Here is a 20,114-nt window from a genome sequence, read left to right as displayed (position 1 = left end):
AATTGGGTTAATGGGCATTTCATGTCTGGCCCATTACATTGTTTTTAAGGGTATTTGATTTAGATTTTTTTCGACATTCGTAATAATTGGGTTAAATGGTTGCCTCACTCAATAATATCATCTTCAAATGTGCCTTACTTACTTTTTTAAATCCTTTAATGCATATATTAACTTCCAAACCAAAGCTAATCAGAAATAATTTTTATTCATTTAGTTTTTAATATAAATATAATTTTAATAACTTTTAACTATTATTTAACATTAATATATATTTATATAAACACTGGGCGTTGACTTGATGGTCAGGATATCCATTGTTTAAAGTATGGTCTAAGTTTGAGTTTTGCTAGTTTTAATATATAGAAAATACAAGAATGGATGATAAAATTTGAATCAAATAATTCGAAAAAGTGGAGAAACAATAATTTTTATGTTGTCAAAACCCGACAACCACAACAACAACAATAATTCACTAAACTTAAAAAAAAAAGAAGCAAATTTAAAAACAAAAATTAAAAATTAAAAAAAAGAAAGTGAAATTAAGATGAATTTGATTTGGATCCATTGGAATCTGATTTGTAAAGCTTATTATAAGCCTCAAGTTCCTCATAATACACATCCCAAACGCACCGCACGCAACCGCTGCCGCAACAATCTCCAGGCTCAGGCTTCTCCGGTGGTGGCGGCGGCGGTTGTATTCCCTTACCCGGTTCTTCCCCTTTACCTCCCTTTTTGCTATCTTCGCCGGCACCCTTTATCATCGTCTCTTCCAACTTCGTAGCCATGGGTTTGAATCGAACGGAACCGTTGACGAGAAGAAATCGCCGCCGTGGGTATTGAAATCTACGGCTGTTGATGGAGGAAAGGAATCTAAGGGTCGTCGATGTTGGGTGTTTGATGATGGTCATTGAATGGCCAACACGGGATTGGGTGTTGATTAATTTGTCAGTTGGCGGCGATTGGTTGAGGAAAGTTGGTGGAAATTGATGATATGAATGAGTGGGCATTGATCAACGTTAGGCGATGTTATTGGGCTTTTTGTTGGGCGACAGATTCTATGTCTTTTTGAGTTCATTGACTAGGATACCCGCTTAAAATTTGAGAGGATTTGAATAAAATATTAAGCCCGAAAAATGAGCTTAAGTAAAAAAATAGATCTATTTAAAATATGGGTCATGCTCGGGTTTAAACATTCAAGGCCCAAGCCCAACCCATCCTGACCCGTTTTAAGTTTATAATATTGTATATTATGTTATTTTTATATGTTATGTAATTTAGAATACATTAAAAAACAAACTTACACTAAACATATAATACTACTTTAATGTAAACATTAAAATAATGTTAAGATGATTATATAAAAAATTTCATTAAATAAAAAATGTATAAAATTATTAAATATTAAAATAATATAATATAAATATTTTTTTAAAAAAATATAATATAATATGGGCATATTTAGGCAAAATAGGCCCAGATTTCGAGTCGAACCGAGCTTAAGCAAGCATAAAGTATATTAATATCATATTTAGGTCCCACCCAGCCCATGAGCACCTCTAGTCTATATTGACTGTAATAATGTAGGAAGTCTTTGTGTGGTTGATCGATCTAAATAGGTTGTTTGAAATTATTTGAATATGAAGTGATCAACACTCGTAACGATTTTATTCAAAAACTCCAACTTCAAATTTTAAAATTGACTCAAAGTGTACATGATTTGAACTCGATATTGATCCTAATCGAAATGACTTGAAAATATTAAATTTTGAATAGATTCTAATAGGCCTTGCTCGTGGGTAGAGGTGTTCATAGGTTGGGCTGGCCTAAATATGGTATTAACACACTTTATACTTATCCAAATCTGTTCATATTTGTAAATAGCCAACCCAAGCATATTTAAGTACGCTCACATTGTTTTAAAATTTTTAAAATAATATATTTATATTTATATTTTTAATTTAATATTTAATATTTTTATGTATTTTTAATTTAATAAATTTATATATATCGTTTTTAAGAGTTTTTAATGTTTACATTATAGTAATATGTTAATATATAAAAATAACATAATATAAAATATTAGAAACTTAAAAAACGGATCGGATCGGGTTTAGGCCTTGAATGTTCAAGCCCAAGCATAGCCTATATTTTTTAACTTAATATTTTTACCCATACTCTCAAATTACGAGCAAACTTCTAGGCGTAAGCGAATATCCCGAGCCATGATTAAATTTTAATTGTAAGACCGTTGGCTTAGTGATTCATTACCATCTCAATTGCATTTCCAATTCCATTTGAGTTATAATGGCAAAATAGTTCAATTATTTTTCATATTTCTAATTTCAGGTTCAATTGTTAGTATTTCTTTAAAATTCTTCTGTCAGAATTACCGGTGTGATATTTTAAAATTAAAAAAAAATACTTACCTAATAGTCATGTAAAAAAAAGTGACATTGTAATTAGAGACGGATCTAAGGGACTGGCAGGGCCCCTTCCATTTTAACCCTTTAAAATTTTTAAAATTTTAAATTAGTAAAGGTAAAATTGTACTTTAGCCCGCTAAAAATGATAAAATTTTGATTTAATCATTTAAAAACTACATTTTTAGTAGCATAAAAATATCAATTTAATTTCGACCCGCCCAAAAAATTTTTCTGGCTTCGCCCATGATTGTAATGAAGCTGAATTTAATAAAATTCTTTTAATAATGTTAACAATTAAATTTTCCTTTCTTTTTTAAAATTTGAATTGTAGAGGGACTAAATTCTTTAAAGTAAAAATAAAGGGTCTAAATTCTAAATGTACAAAGAGTACATAAACTTAGAGCATATTTTAACAAAAAAAATATCATAGTCGATTAAATACTAGTTTGGTTGGTATCATTGATGTTGCAACAATTTGAAAACTATGGTCTCAAGCACACTTAAACACGTAATATCTTTCGATTTAATTAATTGAGATACGAAGAATTTATGAATAATTTAAGAAATGTACATGAAAAAAAAACCCCCTAGAGCTATCATAGATTTAAAGTATATCTCTTGCTCCTAAAGCTAATTTCGTAAATTTATGAATAATATTACTCGATCAAATCGAGGATCAAATTCTAACAAATTATAATAAAAGGATCAATTTTCTCAAATTTCGTAAAGTAAAGAAATATATATTCAAAATTAAACATATTATTTTTATAACAGAGCATATAATGAAAAGAACTAAACATCCTTATTATAAATTAGAGGCAAAGAATTTTCATATTAAGGAGGGATTCAACTAAGACCTTTTGAACCCTAGCAAGAGGAGAATCAACCCAAAGTAGTCAAATTGGTAAGCTAATTTGAGGAACAAAAGCTTAAAATCGGTCCATGGAGGATACCTTGGTTCTATTTCCGGATAAAAACCTCGATGCATGATCGATTTTTCGTGGCTAAAAGTGTCGAAAGAGTACTTCCCATGATACCTTCCAAAGCCACTTTGACCCACTCCTCCAAATGGTAGAGAATCACATAAAAACTGCACACACATTGTAACACATTTAAGCAATGTTTAGAATTGGGGTAACCTATTTTCTAAATTGGACTTCAAAACATTGTAATCAGGTCATTAAGGGTGAGTTTGGATGGGCAGTGCGTTTACCTGCGGTTAGTGTAAAAACAGCGGTGGCGGTGAAATTAGATACTGTAGCGATACTGTAGCATGAGACAAAAAGTAAACTAAACACACCGCACAGCACCCAATCGCCCATCCAAACCCACCCTAAGTATCAGACCTATATTAATCAGGTTCTTCTATCAAGTTGTTCATTCAGTAATCACGCACGTGTATACCAATCAGGTCCTTTTATCAATGACCTAATCGATACAATATTAATACTTTAAGAACTCAATCAAAATATTTTTAAGTTCAGGGACCTATTTGATGAATTAAAACCCTTTAGCACTTTCCTGATAAATAAAAAGAGAATTTTGAGCCATACTTGAACCATGGAATCATTGAATGTCACAGTTCCTGAAGATGTCTCTGATAAAATTCGTTTCTTGAAGGTGTCATCCTCAGTGAAAGCATAAATAACGAGAGGATTCGACTTCGAGTTGATGAAGTCGATGCTTTCTTCAATGTTCTTCAACTGTACAGCAATGGTGACTTGCCTTTAGAACAAAGAGATATCGGGGACCATTTGCAAGGGTCAATTGGCAGAAAAGAAAAAAAGTTGAAGGACTCTCACTGTAATTATTGGAAGTAATGGGCCAAAGATTTCTTCGCTCATGATCTCGGAATCAAGTGGGGGATCTAACAAGATTGTTGGCTCAATAACACTGCAAGAAGTTATAAAAATAAAGATTATGCGATTAAGAGGGGAAAATCGCTAATAGATCCCTCTATTATCTTTATATTATTAAAAAGAATCAAATAAGATAGAAGAAATTACAGTTTTTCTTCATCAACTGAACCACCATAAACAATTGAGTCTGCAACATTGGGATCTTTTAGAAGATTAACCAATCTTTGAAACTGGTGCTTGTTAACAATCCTGGAAATGTTTTTCAAGCTTTTGATGTTTTCACCATAAAACCTCTTGATTGTCTTCTTTAATAACTCAATCTAAAATCCAAAATCCAAAAAGAACAATTCATGGAATTCAGATCGAAACCCGAGTTTCCTGTTCCATTGTGTCACGAGTTTAAATCTCGCTGTGATTGAAATTTTATTGGTTTTATATGAAAATACAAAAAAGATAAAGTACCCTCATAATGTCAGTACGTATTTTGTAATAAAAGGATATTTTAATAATTTTATAACTGAACTGATATCTAATTAACTCGTGACACGAAAAAATCGATACAAGTATAGAAAATACCAGAGTAGAAGCTAATTTTTCTTCAACAAGAACATAATCAATTGCAATGCAAGCTTGTCCGGTGCAAGGCCCCCACTTGCCCCCTACAATTCTTTTAGCAGTCACCTTGACACCACATGGAAAGAAGCAAATTACAACATCAAATTAACCATTAATCCTTGGAATATAATCATATATGTATGTATGGGTTAATTGCATAAGTCCTTAAAAATATTAATCTCATATCAATCAGGTCATTTAATCAATCTAGTCATTAATTTGGGTGTTAAAAGCTAACTCGAACCTAAAATGAAGGATGTTTGAAATACGCAGATCGAATTTTAAGCACGTGTACATATCGCATGATAACTTTAAACTGACGTGTTAAAAAAATAACTCCTAAATTTAAGGGTCACTATCTACTTTTTGAACAAGCAAGATCCACTTGTTGAACTATCATTTAATCCCCAAGTTGACGATTAAGCTGATAAAAAGGACTTAATTGATATGAAAATGATACTTTAAAAATTCAATTACAACATTTTGAGGTTTTAGGGCATCTAATGCAATTAACCTCATATAAAATATACATATATAAATAATGTTAAAGCTTTACATGATGAAATTAATCCATTTATTATTAACTAAATCAATTTAGTCCCTATACTATTAAAATTAATCTAATAAAATGACATGAAAATTATTATTTTCCACTTGCAGACTCAACTCTAAACAAAAGATTTAATCTGCAAAATTATAAAAAATAAAAAAAAACTTTCAAAATATTAATTCTCTTAAACAGAAAATGACATTTTTTTGAAATAACAAATGTTAACCCGTTTAAATTTGATTTGATTTAATTGTTTTTGGTATATGAACTAAATTGATCCATTAAAAGAGAGATTAATTTAATCCAATCCTATAATAAAAAGATCTATCGAGTGCTTTCCAAAATTGTTGAAACTGAATCGGATCGGCTAATTGAACTATCGGTAACTTGACCAGTTCAACCACCGATCTGGTTATAAAACGATTAGTACCTTTGCTTTTGAAGGAGTAGTGGAGAGGGTATCCACAATAGCCGGGCTTTTGCCACCAAGTTCTAAAGTAACCGGCGTCAAATGCTTTGCAGCGGCAGCCATAACCAAGCGACCCACTCGTGGACTCCCTAAGATATCATCAACATAATGCACATATATATATATTGTAAATTCCATTTCATTGATGCATTTGGGGTCTTTCTAAAATGGTGAAAAAATTAAATTACCAGTGAAGAATATTTTGTCCCATTTTAGCTGGAGCAGTCGTTCACCTATATCTGCTCCACCGGCAAGGACCTTAACGGCTTTATTGTCCAAGTATTTAGGGATGGTCTCGACGAGAAACGACATGCATGCCGGTGCCAGATCAGATGGTTTTAAAAGAACCGTGTTGCCGGCAGATATTGCTCCGATCAATGGGTCCAATGCCAGTGCTATATAAGCAAATGAAGAATGAATTATAAGTTTGAGTAATACATGAAAATAGCAAAGTTTTAACTCATCGGACTTTTAAAATAATAAAACGTAATAAATTTAACGGCTAATATTTGATTAGGATTGAAATTTTAATATTCGAAAATTATAGAACTAGAAATGATAAAATTAAAGTAGAATTTGAAAATCATAATTATGAAGAGAAATAAATTAGCATTTAGTCTTCTGAATTTCGTAACTTTTTTTTAATTTAAATTTCGTTAAGGTGCACTTTAAAAAATATATATAAAATTTAATGAAATCCAAGTTCTTGGAGCGAAATTAAAAAAGGAAAACCTGCCAAGTTCCAAAACTGAAATGGACCAAGATGAAAAAATTATTAAATTGAAGGACTAAGTGTTGATTTACCCCTTACGAAAATAAAAAGAGGCGGCTATAAGAAAACTCACTGAAAGGGAAATTCCAAGATGAGAAAATGAGAACAACACCAAGTGGTTGAGGCATCACTTCAGCTTTTGCAGGAAAAAAGAGCAATGGCACTTCAGCCTGTATTTAAAACCAAAATAAGAACCGAACCAATGGCTGTAATAACACCAACACACTCACTTCCAGTCTTCCATGTAATAATAAACCTTTTTAGGTGCCACCCATTTCTCCAAGCAGCTCAAAGTATAAGTGACTGATTTCTTCAAAACCCCAACCTGCATGTAAACACACATTCAAGTCAAAATCTAGAGAGATGGGGGGGGGTGCAAGCAGGGTATTTGCTCTCTTAAATTGGAAAATTTGCTTTCTGTGTGTGTTGATAGCGATTTGCTTCTGTTAGTAATGTGTAAGTTATACTAAAAACGTTTATGGCAGCTTGGTTTTTACGAGAAAAGATTTCTATTTAGTTCTAAAATAAGAAATTTTGGTTTAGTCGTCTTAAAATCTATAAAATTTTATGTTAGTAAATAATCAAATTATAGTTTAACCCCTCAAAGATAATAAAATTTTGATTTAGTCTTTCGAAAAACTATAAAGACATATGTCAATACAATGGTGAAATTACATTTTAGCTCTTATAAAAATATATAATTTAATCTCGACCACCTGAATAAAACCCTTGTAAGTATGTGTATGCGTGTATATATTAAAGTTAATATGGTGAAATTGCATTTTGGTCCCAAAAGAAAATATTTCTATTGAAGACTCAAAATTTATAAAATTTTATGTTAATAAATGGTACATTTATAGTTTTCCCTCCTCCCAGAATAATAAAATTTTGATTTAGTCCTAAAAATTATAAAAATATATGCCAATATAATAATGAAATTACATTTTAGCTCTCGTAAAAATATATATATAACTTAATCTCAGCCCCAAAAAACCTTTATGTATGTGTGTATATATAAAAGTTAATGTATGGTAAAATTGCACTTTGGTCTCTAAAACTAAAGATTTCTATTCAATCCTCTCAAAATTGCTGAAATTATAAGTTAATACAAGATAAAATTACTCTTTAACCTCACAAAAAAAATTATAATTCAATTCCAGCCAAAATTTTCCGGCTTTTGTATGTATGTATGTATGTATGTATGTAGGTATGAAAGTTACCTCATCTCTGTAAGATTCAACAGGACTCTTTCCAAGATCTTGATCCAATGCTTTGAAAATGGAGTCTTCGTTTTGATTTATGAGTTGAAGTAAAGCCTTAAGTTGGCTCTTCCTCCATGAAATGCTTTTAGTTCCTCCATTTTTGAAGGTTTCCCTTAGCTCAGCTATGCTTTTTTCCATTGATGATAACATGCCTTTTCACCTACGTTTTTTTCTTTGCCTTTGCTTGTTAAGGTCCTTAAATAATGGCCAAAAGGACTTCTGAATGTGTTGCCCCATCGCTTATCTTCCTCATTTAAAGCTCTTTAATGCAATTCAACTACTTATACCATCTATCATAGATCGGGTTCTAAGGTATCATTTATATTTGTTTTACGGTTTATGGAGACTACTTTTTTCGTAGTTTGTAATTTTATCTCTTCTAATAATGTCATCTTCACTGAGAGTGTCAATGTTGAAATCGGATCAAACCGAGCGATATACTAAATCTAGATAAAGGGATTGAATTGGCTTCTGAGTGAATCACTCAAAATCAGTAAAAATAGAAAAATCAAGATAAAAACTGATGGTTGAACCGGTTTATAAATTTTTCAAGCCTGCTTTACGTTTCATAAATATTAATTCTTACGATGTTCATGACTACCCTTCCCAATAATGTTATCTTCAAGGTTCCAATTTGAGATTTTTTTTCCTCATTAGAACTGCCAATATTGTTTGAATCGAATCAGATCAGGCTACTGAATTGAAAATCGACTAATTAATATATCAATCCGAACAGAAACGGTTAAACTGATTTTTAATTACTTTACATTTTTAACTGCATTCCTTCAAAACTGTTAACGCCATTCGTGTTTAATGTAACCACTAATAGCTAGTTACGTGTAAAAGATGAACTGCTTCAACCACTTCATTCATTTTGGATTTAATTATAAAATTCATCTCCCAATTGAGTTTCATAGACATTATTGCCCCTCCCCAACCCGTAAATAGAAGGATAATGTGTTTCAGCGCTCGAACTCACGTCCTCTTATATTGACAACAATACCCATGCCAATCGAACTAAGATTCAATCAGCAAAATTAATCTATAGTAACACAGGAATTTAAACAATTACTTTTTATTTATTTATTATATATAAATTGTTGAACGATAAATTCTTCGATTAATGGTTTAATGGAAAATTTTAATAATATTATCTAATTAAATAAAAAAAATCTCATATATATATTATATACAATGTATAAATGATACTTGGTAATGGTACAGTTATTTGTTCAAATTTAATTTTCTTTCGATATTCAGAGGGTTTGAATTAAAATATTAGGTCCGTTTAAAATATAAATCGCGCTTGGATTTCAACATTCAAAACCTAAGCCTAACTCGGCTTGTTTTCTAATTTTTGTAATATATTATTTTATTTTTATATATTAATAAATTTTATATCACATACAAATAAATATATAATACTATCGTGCAAATATTAAAAAATATATATTAAGCTTATCTATATTATATTTCAAAAATTTTGAATGGTATGTGTTGACACCATTTTTTATTGAAAACGGGGTCGACTTGGATTTTGAAAAAAGAATGAAAACGGGAGTCGCCACCAATCTTTTTTTTGATGAGGTGTGATCGGGTCACCTCGAAAAGTGGTTGTTTTTAATAAACAATTTAATTTTTATTAAAACAACGATTTTGGTCTGCGAAATTCAGAAAAACGGGTTCGGGAGTCGGTTACGCACGAGGAAGGGTTAGCACCCTCGATACGCCCAAAATTGGTACCTGGTTGATTACTTAATGTCTTGGTGTCGAGAATTAAAAACTCGAAAAGAATTTAAAAATACGATCCTTGTATTGAAACGTTGAAAATTTTCAGGAAAAAGGGAATATTTCACATTATTCGAGAAAGAGAATCATATCCAGTAAGTTAGGACACAATGTCTCAAATTCCCGATACGCGGATGAAAAATGCTTATTTAAAGATATTTTATTATCTTGGTTTTAGAAATAAATCAGGCCCAGTAAGTTAGGGCACGATCTTTTCTTAATTCCCGAGATCGTTTAAAAATTTGAGTTTGAAAAGATTCGTGTATTTAGATTTATTATGAAAATCGAAACCCAGTAATTTAGGGTACGATCCTTTCGAATCTAAACACGAAATATTTTTTTAAAACAAATTTTGTTATATCGAGTAAAATAAAACACGAAAATCGTAGTAAAATGTGAAAACAAATTACATTGTTGTTATACGTGGTAAAATCATAATACCCATAAAAATAAAAAAAATAATACGAGCAATAGCAACAATATAAAATAAATAAAATTCATACCTACAATCATATAAAATAACAATATATATAAACGAATAAATTAAAACATTCATTCAAAATAATAACGAAAATGAAATAAATAAGTAACAAATACAATTAAATATAAAAGATATATATAGACATAAACTAAAATATGTATATATAAAAATTAACAAAATATATAAAGTATATTTAAATCTATAAAAGAAAAAAAAAATAAATATGTATATATTTATGAAAATGAAAAAATATATATAGATATGTATATAAGTTGTAAAAAATATAAAAATATATAAGTATATATACATATATGTTACAAAAATAATGTATATATATCACAAAAATATATGCGCATGTATATACATATACCGAAATTTTAATAAAATAAATATAAATAAGTAGATAATAATAATAATAATAATAGGACTAAATCAAAACTGAAACGAAATCTCAGGGGTGAAATCAAAAATAAAATAGGGTAAGGGATCAAAATGTGAGGCGCGCGAAAAATAGAAGGGCCAGAACGGAAAATATCCCAATTATTAGGACACGTGTCCATTCTATGAGTGCAAGACTAAATTAAAAATGCTAAAATAATTTGGGCGAAAATTATAAAATCTAAAAATGTAAATAGGACCAGATTGAAATACCCCAAAAGGGCGGAAGGACCAAATGGGTAAATAACCCAATCATCAAAACACGCGGATCCTGAGACGCGGGTCGGGCCGCGCGCGGGTCAGGGCCAAAACGGCGTCGTTTTGGCAACTGACCCCTAAGGCTAAAACGGCGCCGTTTTGTGTTTACTATAAATAAAAAAAATACCCCAAAAACAAACCAGTTTCAGCATTTTTTAAAAACAGAGAAAGAGCTCTCTCCCCTCTCTCTCAGGCCCCAAGTCAGGCCAAGGATTCCGGCGATCCTCCGCCGTTGACGGCGTCGCGCCGGCCACCGTACACGGTGGTCGGAAAATCCAAAGGTAAAATTTTTCTCTCCTTTTTCTTTCTTTTATTTTATATTACTGATATCTAAACTAAATGAAAAAAATAAGAGATAAAAAATGCGAATCTAGGAAGAAAAAAACAGATTAATAAAGACCAAAATCACCTTCAAATTCTTTGTTTCCTTTTATTTCTGGGAAATTGATTCGTTCCGGCCAATAGAATAAAGGGGCCAACCCCTTTTTACAGTGAATAAACTTGACTTTTATAGCCAACATCACATGCTTTTTCTTTTCATTTTGTGGTTGCTGCTTTCTTTACCCGTTTGCAGGTGGGCAGTTGGGCAATGGCAGAAAGCAGGTGAACGGCGGTGGGGTGGTTGACCAGCAGGCCTGGGTGCGGCGCAAGTGGCTGTCAGAGGCTAGGGTTAGGGTTTTTTTCTATTTTTTTGATGATTTTGGGCTATTGGGCTGTTGGGTATTGGGTTCTTTTGTTAGTGGGCCGGGCAGAAAATTGGGCTTGTACAGCTGCCCCTCTTTGCTCATTGTCGTGTAACGATAACAGAGCAAAGACTAAAAAAGACCAATTTTTTGCCCGGTTTCGCCGAGTCTTGACTTCTCTTGACGCTTCTCTTCAAGTAGCTTCACTCCAGTCCACTTTGTCTTGTTGCTTCGATCCACTCCAATGCACTTCAGAGTGTTCTGACTTGCAGCTTCAATCTTCTTCGCAACAACTTTAAGAGGACAATATTTGTGGTTTTAGTCTGCTCCACTGCTACGTCAGGGAGATAAGACTTGATGCGATCTGCTCTACTGCAACTTCAGAGGTATAGGTATTGGCGCTTCGACCCACTCCGCAATGTCGGGGAGATAGAATTACTGGCTTCAATCTGCTCCACTGTAACTTCAGGGGGACAAGATCTGTAATTTCCAATTTATTCCACTACAGGTCAGGGATATAGAACTTGTGGTGTGAATCCGCTTCCTTACACTTGAAGATAAGATTTGCTGTCTTTGATCTGCTCCGCTACGGCTTAGGGAGACAAAATCTGTAACCTTTAACCAGCTCCAATGCAACCGATGGAGGCAAGGCTTTGTTTTTTTATCTGCTTTGCTGTTAATGCAGGAAGGCAAGATCTGCTTCTTTAACTAGCTCCACTGCAATCGATGGATGCAAGGCTTTGTTTTCGATCTGCTTCGCTGTTAATGTAGGAAGGCAAGATCTGCTTCTTTAACCAGCTCCACTACAACCGAGAGAGGCAAGGTTTGTGTCTTCGACCTGCTTCACTGTCAATGCAAGAAGGCAAGATCTTTTGTCTTCAACCAGCTCTATCACAATCGAAAGAGGCAAGGTTTGTGTCTTCGATCTGCTTCGCTGTCAATGCAGAAAGGCAAGATCTTTTGTCTTCAACCAGCTCCATCACAACCGAAAGAGGCAAGGTTTGTGTCTTCGATCTGCTTCGCTGTCAATGCAGAAAGGCAAGATCTTTTGTCTTCAACCAGCTCTATCACAATCGAAAGAGGCAAGGTTTGTGTCTTCGATCTGCTTCGCTGTCAATGCAGAAAGGCAAGATCTTTTGTCTTCAACCAGCTCTATCACAATCGAAAGAGGCAAGGTTTGTGTCTTCGATCTGCTTCGCTGTCAATGCAGAAAGGCAAGATCTTTTGTCTTCAACCAGCTCCATCACAACCGAAAGAGGCAAGGTTTGTGTCTTCGATCTGCTTCGCTGTCAATGTAGGAAGGCAAGATCTTTTGTCTTCAACCAGCTCTATCACAACCGAAAGAGGCAAGGTTTATGTCTTCGACCTGCTTCACTATCAATGCAGGAAGGCAAGATCTGTAACTTCATTGATCTGTCCCTTGGGGAACCTGACCTGTATGTTCTATTTTATGAACCTAATTGTGCCTGGTGATTAGGATGACATAATCAGAATGAATCAAATGCTCCTAACTATGACATGCAAAATGTCATGAAGATGATTCCTTAATGCTTAGGTTAACATCACGTAAAAACTTATTAAGGTTTTATCACTGACGTACTACAACGCCTTTTTGCTCGTCGGGTATATCCAAAGAAACACTTAATCTGGTTGCCCCCCACTGTAAACCTTAAAGTTTAATCTATTAGGGCACAAAATTTGTACCATCACTCTCTCTACAATCCAAGGGTAGAAAGGTATGACTTTTCTCAATCTTCTCCTATCGCAATTCAATGATATTGAATGTGAAACTCTTTGGTCATTTACCTCATTCCCAAGGTGTCATACCAAATGCTCATGCACAATTGCAAAATTTTCTTCTCCCAGAAGACCTTCTCCTTTTGCCTGGTAAACATCGCTTGTTGGCTCATTGAAGCTTTGCCACCAACACGACATCTTGTCATTTTGCTCAATCAATATTTGGACAACAAAATCTGAAGAGAAAGTCCAAACTTAGACTCTTCCTTCTCAAATTTCCAACCTTCAAATTTGGCATGTTCTAAACAATAGTCCTGTTTCAGGTTCCTGTATTATTTAGAAACTTTTCAGAGTAATATGCAAAACTTCCTTTGTGAAAGTTTTATTAGTCCATTAATCATTATTCCAATGCTTGCAAAAAGGTCATAACAATGGATAAGAATAAAGTTGGTTCTGAGCATAGCTCGAAAGAACAAATTATCGAAAATAGTGAAGAAGGACAACAAAAGAATTAATTGGGAATGTATATCTTGGAAAGAAAGAAAAAGTATTCCAAGAACAACAAATAACATGAGAATTGGGTGCCCCAGATATCACAGCTTGGATTTCTCTACACAAACTTTCTGAAGACCCTTTTGAGTTGGACATGTGTTTAGGAGATCTACAATGCTCTGTCGATGCCCCCAAGATGTCGCCTATCCTTTCCTGTTGATTCAGGCATGGCAAGATCAACACATGCCTCAATATGAACAAAACTTGAGCAGCTTATATCACCTCATGCCCCATTTTGATCAGTATTTGAGCCGCCCTTTTCGGGTTTTCAGCTCAGATCCCCTTTGGCCTAAGGCGCCCTTTGCGGGTTTTCCCCTTAGCCTCTCCATTTTTACTCTTTTCATTTTCCATTTTCATTCTTCATCTTTTTCTTTTTTTGAACTTCATTGTCTTATAATACAGTGACAAACTGTGATGTCTGATTTTGAACCAATTACAGCCCTCAACTATCATGTTGTCATTCCAGTTCAATACATTTTCCCATACCATCGTCTCTGGAATTCTATATTGGCATATGATGACATTGACGCATGCTGTAGCCTTTATCCATTTGATGAAGTAATTAATGATCTCAATAGTGAAGCAATGCCCATTAGAAGTCTTCGATAATGGTGATGTCCATGCCCCATTTTGCTCAAAATTTGAGTCACCCTTTTTGGGCTTTCAACTCAAAACCACTTTTGGTCACAAAACGCCCTTTTTGGTTTTTCGCCTTGGCGTCTTCTTTTCTTTTCTTTGCTTTTCATATTTTTATTTTGACTTTGATTGATTTCTCTTTTTCTTTTTATTTTTTATTTTTTATTTTGATTTTGATTTTGTTTTTTTTTCTTTTCCTTTTCCCTTGTTTTTTGAATCGGATCTAAACTCTTGGGATTAGGCAAGTCCTTGTTATCCCTTTCAAAGGATCTTCTCTGATATCGAATTTCCTTTATAGAGCCTTTTAGGGCAAAACTACAACTGGAAACTTTTGATCTTCTTCTTCCATCGGGATAAAATCCAGCAACATCTCGAAGGAATAGAAACTCGACTTCAAACGGGCAAAGCTATGCTGAATTGACGAGAACGGTATTGCCCCGGCAAAGAATTGCATCGTTCGCACTGTAAATTTCTGACATCGTGCTGTTGTGCAGGTTTTATTATAAGAATCGAGGCATACCCTGGTATGATCATACAAAGACATCTTTGAATTTTTCGTCTCTGTAGGCAGGTCAATTCTAGTCTTCATCCAGCTCACAATTTCTAATGATTCACTGAGAGGTAGGATCTGTTTATCCTTTTGTTCTACCATCCTCAACAAGTTTGGAGATAAGCTACGATCTGTGTCATCTTCAAAGTCGTGAGATCCCTCTAAACACATATCTCGCTCAAAAAGGAGGTTCTAAGTCTGTAGCAGTGTCATTCATGTCGTTGATATCCAGGGACCTATTGTAGGTACAAAATAATATATAAAGAATGTATGAATTTAAGAATAATTATCTGCACAGTATGATTATGAATGAATGAAAGAATGATTTGGATGGAAGAATAAAAGAATAATCGATGAAAAAATATTAGTTCAAAAGATCGCAAAGATACATTCCATTAAAATAATGACGTTCAGACATAAGCCTTTTTCACGAAAGACTTCTTGTTGCTCTAGGCTGAAAGCAACAAGTGTGTTTTGAATATTACTCTGAGTAAGCTCTAAATACTACAAGGTTTCTTTAGAACACTCCCAGGTTTATAAGGGCGAACACCTAATAAGATCCCTTTTCAATTATGCCTTCATATATGGTATTGATGTGAAAACTTCCCAACACTTTCTCATATATTGCGTTCACCCCATTTGTTAATCATGATTGGGTGGCGAATTTTCTGCATTAGATGAATCACCAAACTTGACGACACCCATGTTGATGAGCTTTTCAACCAGTTTCTTGAAGGCTATGCAGTTCTCTATGGAATGCCCCGTATTTCCCGCATGATATTCGCAATGTGCATTCGCATCGTGCCATTTGGGGTACGGTGGCTGTGGAGGTTTCGTGTAGAGAGGGGCAACAACACGTGCGTTGAATAAGCTTTGATACAACTCCTTATATGACATCGGAATTGGCGTGAATTGAAGGTTCTCAGTGCCTTGCTTCACATACGATTCTTGTCTAGATGAACCTTGCTGACTAGTAATCACCTTTCTTGGCTGCGTAATCGATTTGTTGTAGGTGTTCACATTGCTCACATCATTTTCCTTCTTCTTCAAGTCTGACCTTCTATTATTCTCCCCAGCATCAATCTTTCCACTTCTCACGGCACTTTCAATCATTTCACCGCTCATGACTATGTCTAAAAAACTCATCGAAGCGTTTCCCAACATGTGGGTGATGAACGGGGCCTTCAATGTGTTGATGAAGAGCATCGTCATTTCTTTCTCTAGGAGTGGCGGCTGAACTTGGATAGCGACCTCCCTCCACCTTTGTGCGTATTGCCTAAAACCTTCATTAGGCTTTTTCTCCATATTTTGAAGGGTAATTCTGTCAAGGACCATATCAGCTACATGACTGTATTGTTTCATAAAGGCTTGTGCTAAATCCCTCCAAGAACTAATCTGGATACGCGTCAATTGATTGTACCACTTAGACGCTGCCCCTGTGAGGCTATCTTGAAAGCAGTGTATGAGCAGTTGGTCGTTGTTGACGTATCCGGCCATACGCCTACAGAACATAGTAATATGAGCTTCTGGGCAGCTGGTCCCATTATATTTCTCGAATTCCGGCATCTTAAATTTGTAAGGAAGCACCAAATCCGGAACTAAACTCAGATCTTTCGCATCTATTCCCCGATAGCCGTCGATACTTTCTATCGCCCTAAACTTCTCTTCAATCCATTTCCATTTCTCCTCAAACTGCTTTGGTAACTCCTCCTTCATCTTGTCTTTCTCCGCTACTTCATCGAAGTCCGGGACAACCAGATTATCGTCAGGACTAGAACCAGATCTGCCCTGAAGGTTCTTCGGTATTGAAGCGTCACCTTGAAAGTGCTGAGGCCTAATCGGAACAGAAGATCTTCGTGGATGTGGTTCAATCTGTACTTGCGCATGCGGAGGCGTGAAACCTGGAGGATAAAGTGGCTCATCATTGTTTCCTTCTTCATCGCAAACCACAGGATTTTTCCCTTTATCCACTCCCTTGGTTATTAATTGCGTCAATTTAGTCATTAGTTCATCCTGAGACTCCTTCATCTTTTGTGCCATGTCTTTCTGGATCTTTTCCATATGTTCTTTCATTTGCACCTGTAACTGGTCTTGCATCTCTTTTTGCGTTTGCTCCAGTTTCTCTAATCTTTGATCCATTTCTTTGGCTTTGCGACGAGTACCGTAAGGATGTTTGGTTGATTGGTTTTCCAGATTAGCTTCAAATAATTTTACATAATTAGGGTCACTTCGTGAAAATCTAATGCATATGATGCAATGTAATGCAAATGCATGAAATGAATGCCTAAAGAGACGTTGATTCTGATTCAATTACATTTAGGAAACTTTTCTAGAAAGCAAATTCCCTTACATAAAACGGATACATGTACGACCTCACCCTCATATTCCAAGAAACAACATCGATTTTTTCTTCATCCGCATGTTTGAGGTAATCTCACCAATAGATGCCATTGCTAGCTCATTTTCTTGATCTTGGTCGCGATCCATCATCTGCCCATCTTCATAAGGCTCGTTAGCTTATTGAAGGCTTTTGGACAATCGTCTTGAATCTCCAGGCCACAAAGCAAGGTCACGAACTCTTCCATCGCCATTCTCGTGTTTCTCAGAATATGTTTGGGAAGTCGTATTGTTTTCCACTTTATCAAGGAATTCGTATTCCATGACAAGCTTTCTAATTTAGTAATTGGATTTGAATCCATATCTCTTTCCTAAAATGCAAATGCAATGCAATCATAATCAAAACAAAACAAGATCGGTTAGTAAAAAAAACAGAAGCAAACAAGGAAAACAAAAAGTACCTAATCAGGTAGATACTAGGGGTTTGGAGTGGCTCTACCTAGGTTAAGTTCCTAAGTCTACCATATGAGGGTTGGTTCTAAAGTAAGGGTACCCGAACCAGCAGATTCCTCGATCCTCACCCATTATAGGCTCATACGGACTGAGTTCAGTTCAGGGGAATACATTTCCCTATGGCCATGCGGAGATGAAAATCTCACGAAGACATAGGTACGGATGTATCCCGAAAGCGATTCACTATCCCATGCGGAGGTGAAAACCTCACGAAGGCGTAGCTTCTCACTCCCACTTAAAAGGGTATGACCAACGGTCATGCAATGCAATGTGCAAAAATAAATCTGAACTTAAACACAGCAATTATGAATCACAATGACGAAGATCATAATAAAGATAAATAAAAAATACAATGAAAGGATTGTATATTTAAACTAGGTTTTTTTATTTTTGACAAAAAGACAAAAAGTAATCAACTCATGGCTTGACTCTTGTGTTTGTCCCCAGTGGAGTCGCCAAGCTGTTGACACCATTTTTTATTGAAAACGGGGTCGACTTGGATTTTGAAAAAAGAATGAAAACGGGAGTCGCCACCAATCTTTTTTTTGATGAGGTGTGATCGGGTCACCTCGAAAAGTGGTTGTTTTTAATAAACAATTTAATTTTTATTAAAACAACGATTTTGGTCTGCGAAATTCAGAAAACGGGTTCGGGAGTCGGTTACGCACGAGGAAGGGTTAGCACCCTCGATACGCCCAAAATTGGTACCTGGTTGATTACTTAATGTCTTGGTGTCGAGAATTAAAAACTCGAAAAGAATTTAAAAATACGATCCTTGTATTGAAACGTTGAAAATTTTCAGGAAAAAGGGAATATTTCACATTATTCGAGAAAGAGAATCATATCCAGTAAGTTAGGACACAATGTCTCAAATTCCCGATACGCGGATGAAAAATGCTTATTTAAAGATATTTTATTATCTTGGTTTTAGAAATAAATCAGGCCCAGTAAGTTAGGGCACGATCTTTTCTTAATTCCCGAGATCGTTTAAAAATTTGAGTTTGAAAAGATTCGTGTATTTAGATTTATTATGAAAATCGAAACCCAGTAATTTAGGGTACGATCCTTTCGAATCTAAACACGAAATATTTTTTTAAAACAAATTTTGTTATATCGAGTAAAATAAAACACGAAAATCGTAGTAAAATGTGAAAACAAATTACATTGTTGTTATACGTGGTAAAATCATAATACCCATAAAAATAAAAAAAATAATACGAGCAATAGCAACAATATAAAATAAATAAAATTCATACCTACAATCATATAAAATAACAATATATATAAACGAATAAATTAAAACATTCATTCAAAATAATAACGAAAATGAAATAAATAAGTAACAAATACAATTAAATATAAAAGATATATATAGACATAAACTAAAATATGTATATATAAAAATTAACAAAATATATAAAGTATATTTAAATCTATAAAAGAAAAAAAAATAAATATGTATATATTTATGAAAATGAAAAATATATATAGATATGTATATAAGTTGTAAAAATATAAAATATATAAGTATATATACATATATGTTACAAAAATAATGTATATATATCACAAAAATATATGCGCATGTATATACATATACCGAAATTTTAATAAAATAAATATAAATAAGTAGATAATAATAATAATAATAATAGGACTAAATCAAAACTGAAACGAAATCTCAGGGGTGAAATCAAAAATAAAATAGGGTAAGGGATCAAAATGTGAGGCGCGCGAAAAATAGAAGGGCCAGAACGGAAAATATCCCAATTATTAGGACACGTGTCCATTCTATGAGTGCAAGACTAAATTAAAAATGCTAAAAATAATTTGGGCGAAAATTATAAAATCTAAAAATGTAAATAGGACCAGATTGAAATACCCCAAAAGGGCGGAAGGACCAAATGGGTAAATAACCCAATCATCAAAACACGCGGATCCTGAGACGCGGGTCGGGCCGCGCGCGGGTCAGGGCCAAAACGGCGTCGTTTTGGCAACTGACCCCTAAGGCTAAAACGGCGCCGTTTTGTGTTTACTATAAATAAAAAAAAATACCCCAAAAACAAACCAGTTTCAGCATTTTTTAAAAACAGAGAAAGAGCTCTCTCCCCTCTCTCTCAGGCCCCAAGTCAGGCCAAGGATTCCGGCGATCCTCCGCCGTTGACGGCGTCGCGCCGGCCACCGTACACGG

At 34.2% G+C, this 20,114-nt stretch overlaps 2 protein-coding genes across 3 annotated transcripts; both read right to left on the bottom strand.

Annotated features, from left to right (window-relative positions):
- Positions 1–403: 403 nt before the first annotated feature.
- Positions 404–2,039, bottom strand: LOC121215269 (uncharacterized). Its single transcript, XM_041089535.1, has one exon. It carries the CDS (start codon positions 1,005–1,007, stop codon positions 540–542), a length of 468 nt encoding a protein of 155 aa, XP_040945469.1. The 5' UTR covers positions 1,008–2,039; the 3' UTR covers positions 404–539.
- Positions 2,040–3,166: 1,127 nt separating this feature from the next.
- Positions 3,167–8,139, bottom strand: LOC107909433 (aldehyde dehydrogenase family 3 member F1). 2 transcript variants are annotated; one of them, XM_016836938.2, is made up of 11 exons: positions 7,909–8,139; positions 6,945–7,013; positions 6,762–6,858; positions 6,105–6,311; positions 5,878–6,005; positions 4,859–4,963; positions 4,430–4,602; positions 4,226–4,316; positions 3,977–4,126; positions 3,637–3,689; positions 3,167–3,513 (listed from the first exon to the last, which is right to left on the bottom strand). In XM_016836938.2, exons 1-10 carry the CDS (start codon positions 8,098–8,100, stop codon positions 3,672–3,674), a joined length of 1,230 nt encoding a protein of 409 aa, XP_016692427.1. In that variant the 5' UTR covers positions 8,101–8,139; the 3' UTR covers positions 3,167–3,513; positions 3,637–3,671. The 2 variants fall into 2 exon arrangements, with proteins under 2 accessions (XP_016692427.1, XP_016692426.1); XM_016836937.2 differs by lacking the exon at positions 3,637–3,689 and having other exon boundaries at positions 7,909–8,137.
- Between the last annotated feature and the right edge of the window lie 11,975 nt (positions 8,140–20,114).

This window comes from Gossypium hirsutum, chromosome D03 (genome assembly GCF_007990345.1).
Source record: "Gossypium hirsutum isolate 1008001.06 chromosome D03, Gossypium_hirsutum_v2.1, whole genome shotgun sequence".
In the NCBI taxonomy this organism is placed as follows: Eukaryota; Viridiplantae; Streptophyta; class Magnoliopsida; order Malvales; family Malvaceae; genus Gossypium; species Gossypium hirsutum.
The sequence above is the reverse complement of the archived record's forward strand: the minus strand, read 5'-3'. Positions and strand labels throughout refer to the sequence as shown.

Excerpts from the sequence above, each read along its gene's own strand:
- LOC121215269 (XM_041089535.1), bottom strand. The coding sequence starts at position 1,007 with ATGCCCACTCATTCATATCATCAATTTCCACCAACTTTCCTCAACCAA.
- LOC107909433 (XM_016836937.2), bottom strand. The coding sequence starts at position 8,100 with ATGTTATCATCAATGGAAAAAAGCATAGCTGAGCTAAGGGAAACCTTC. Across the intron at positions 6,006-6,104 it reads GGACAAAATATTCTTCACTG|GGAGTCCACGAGTGGGTCGC; the intron begins GTAATTTAATTT and ends ATGATATCTTAG. Across the intron at positions 3,514-3,976 it reads TCAATGATTCCATGGTTCAA|TTTTTATGTGATTCTCTACC; the intron begins GTATGGCTCAAA and ends ATGTGTGTGCAG.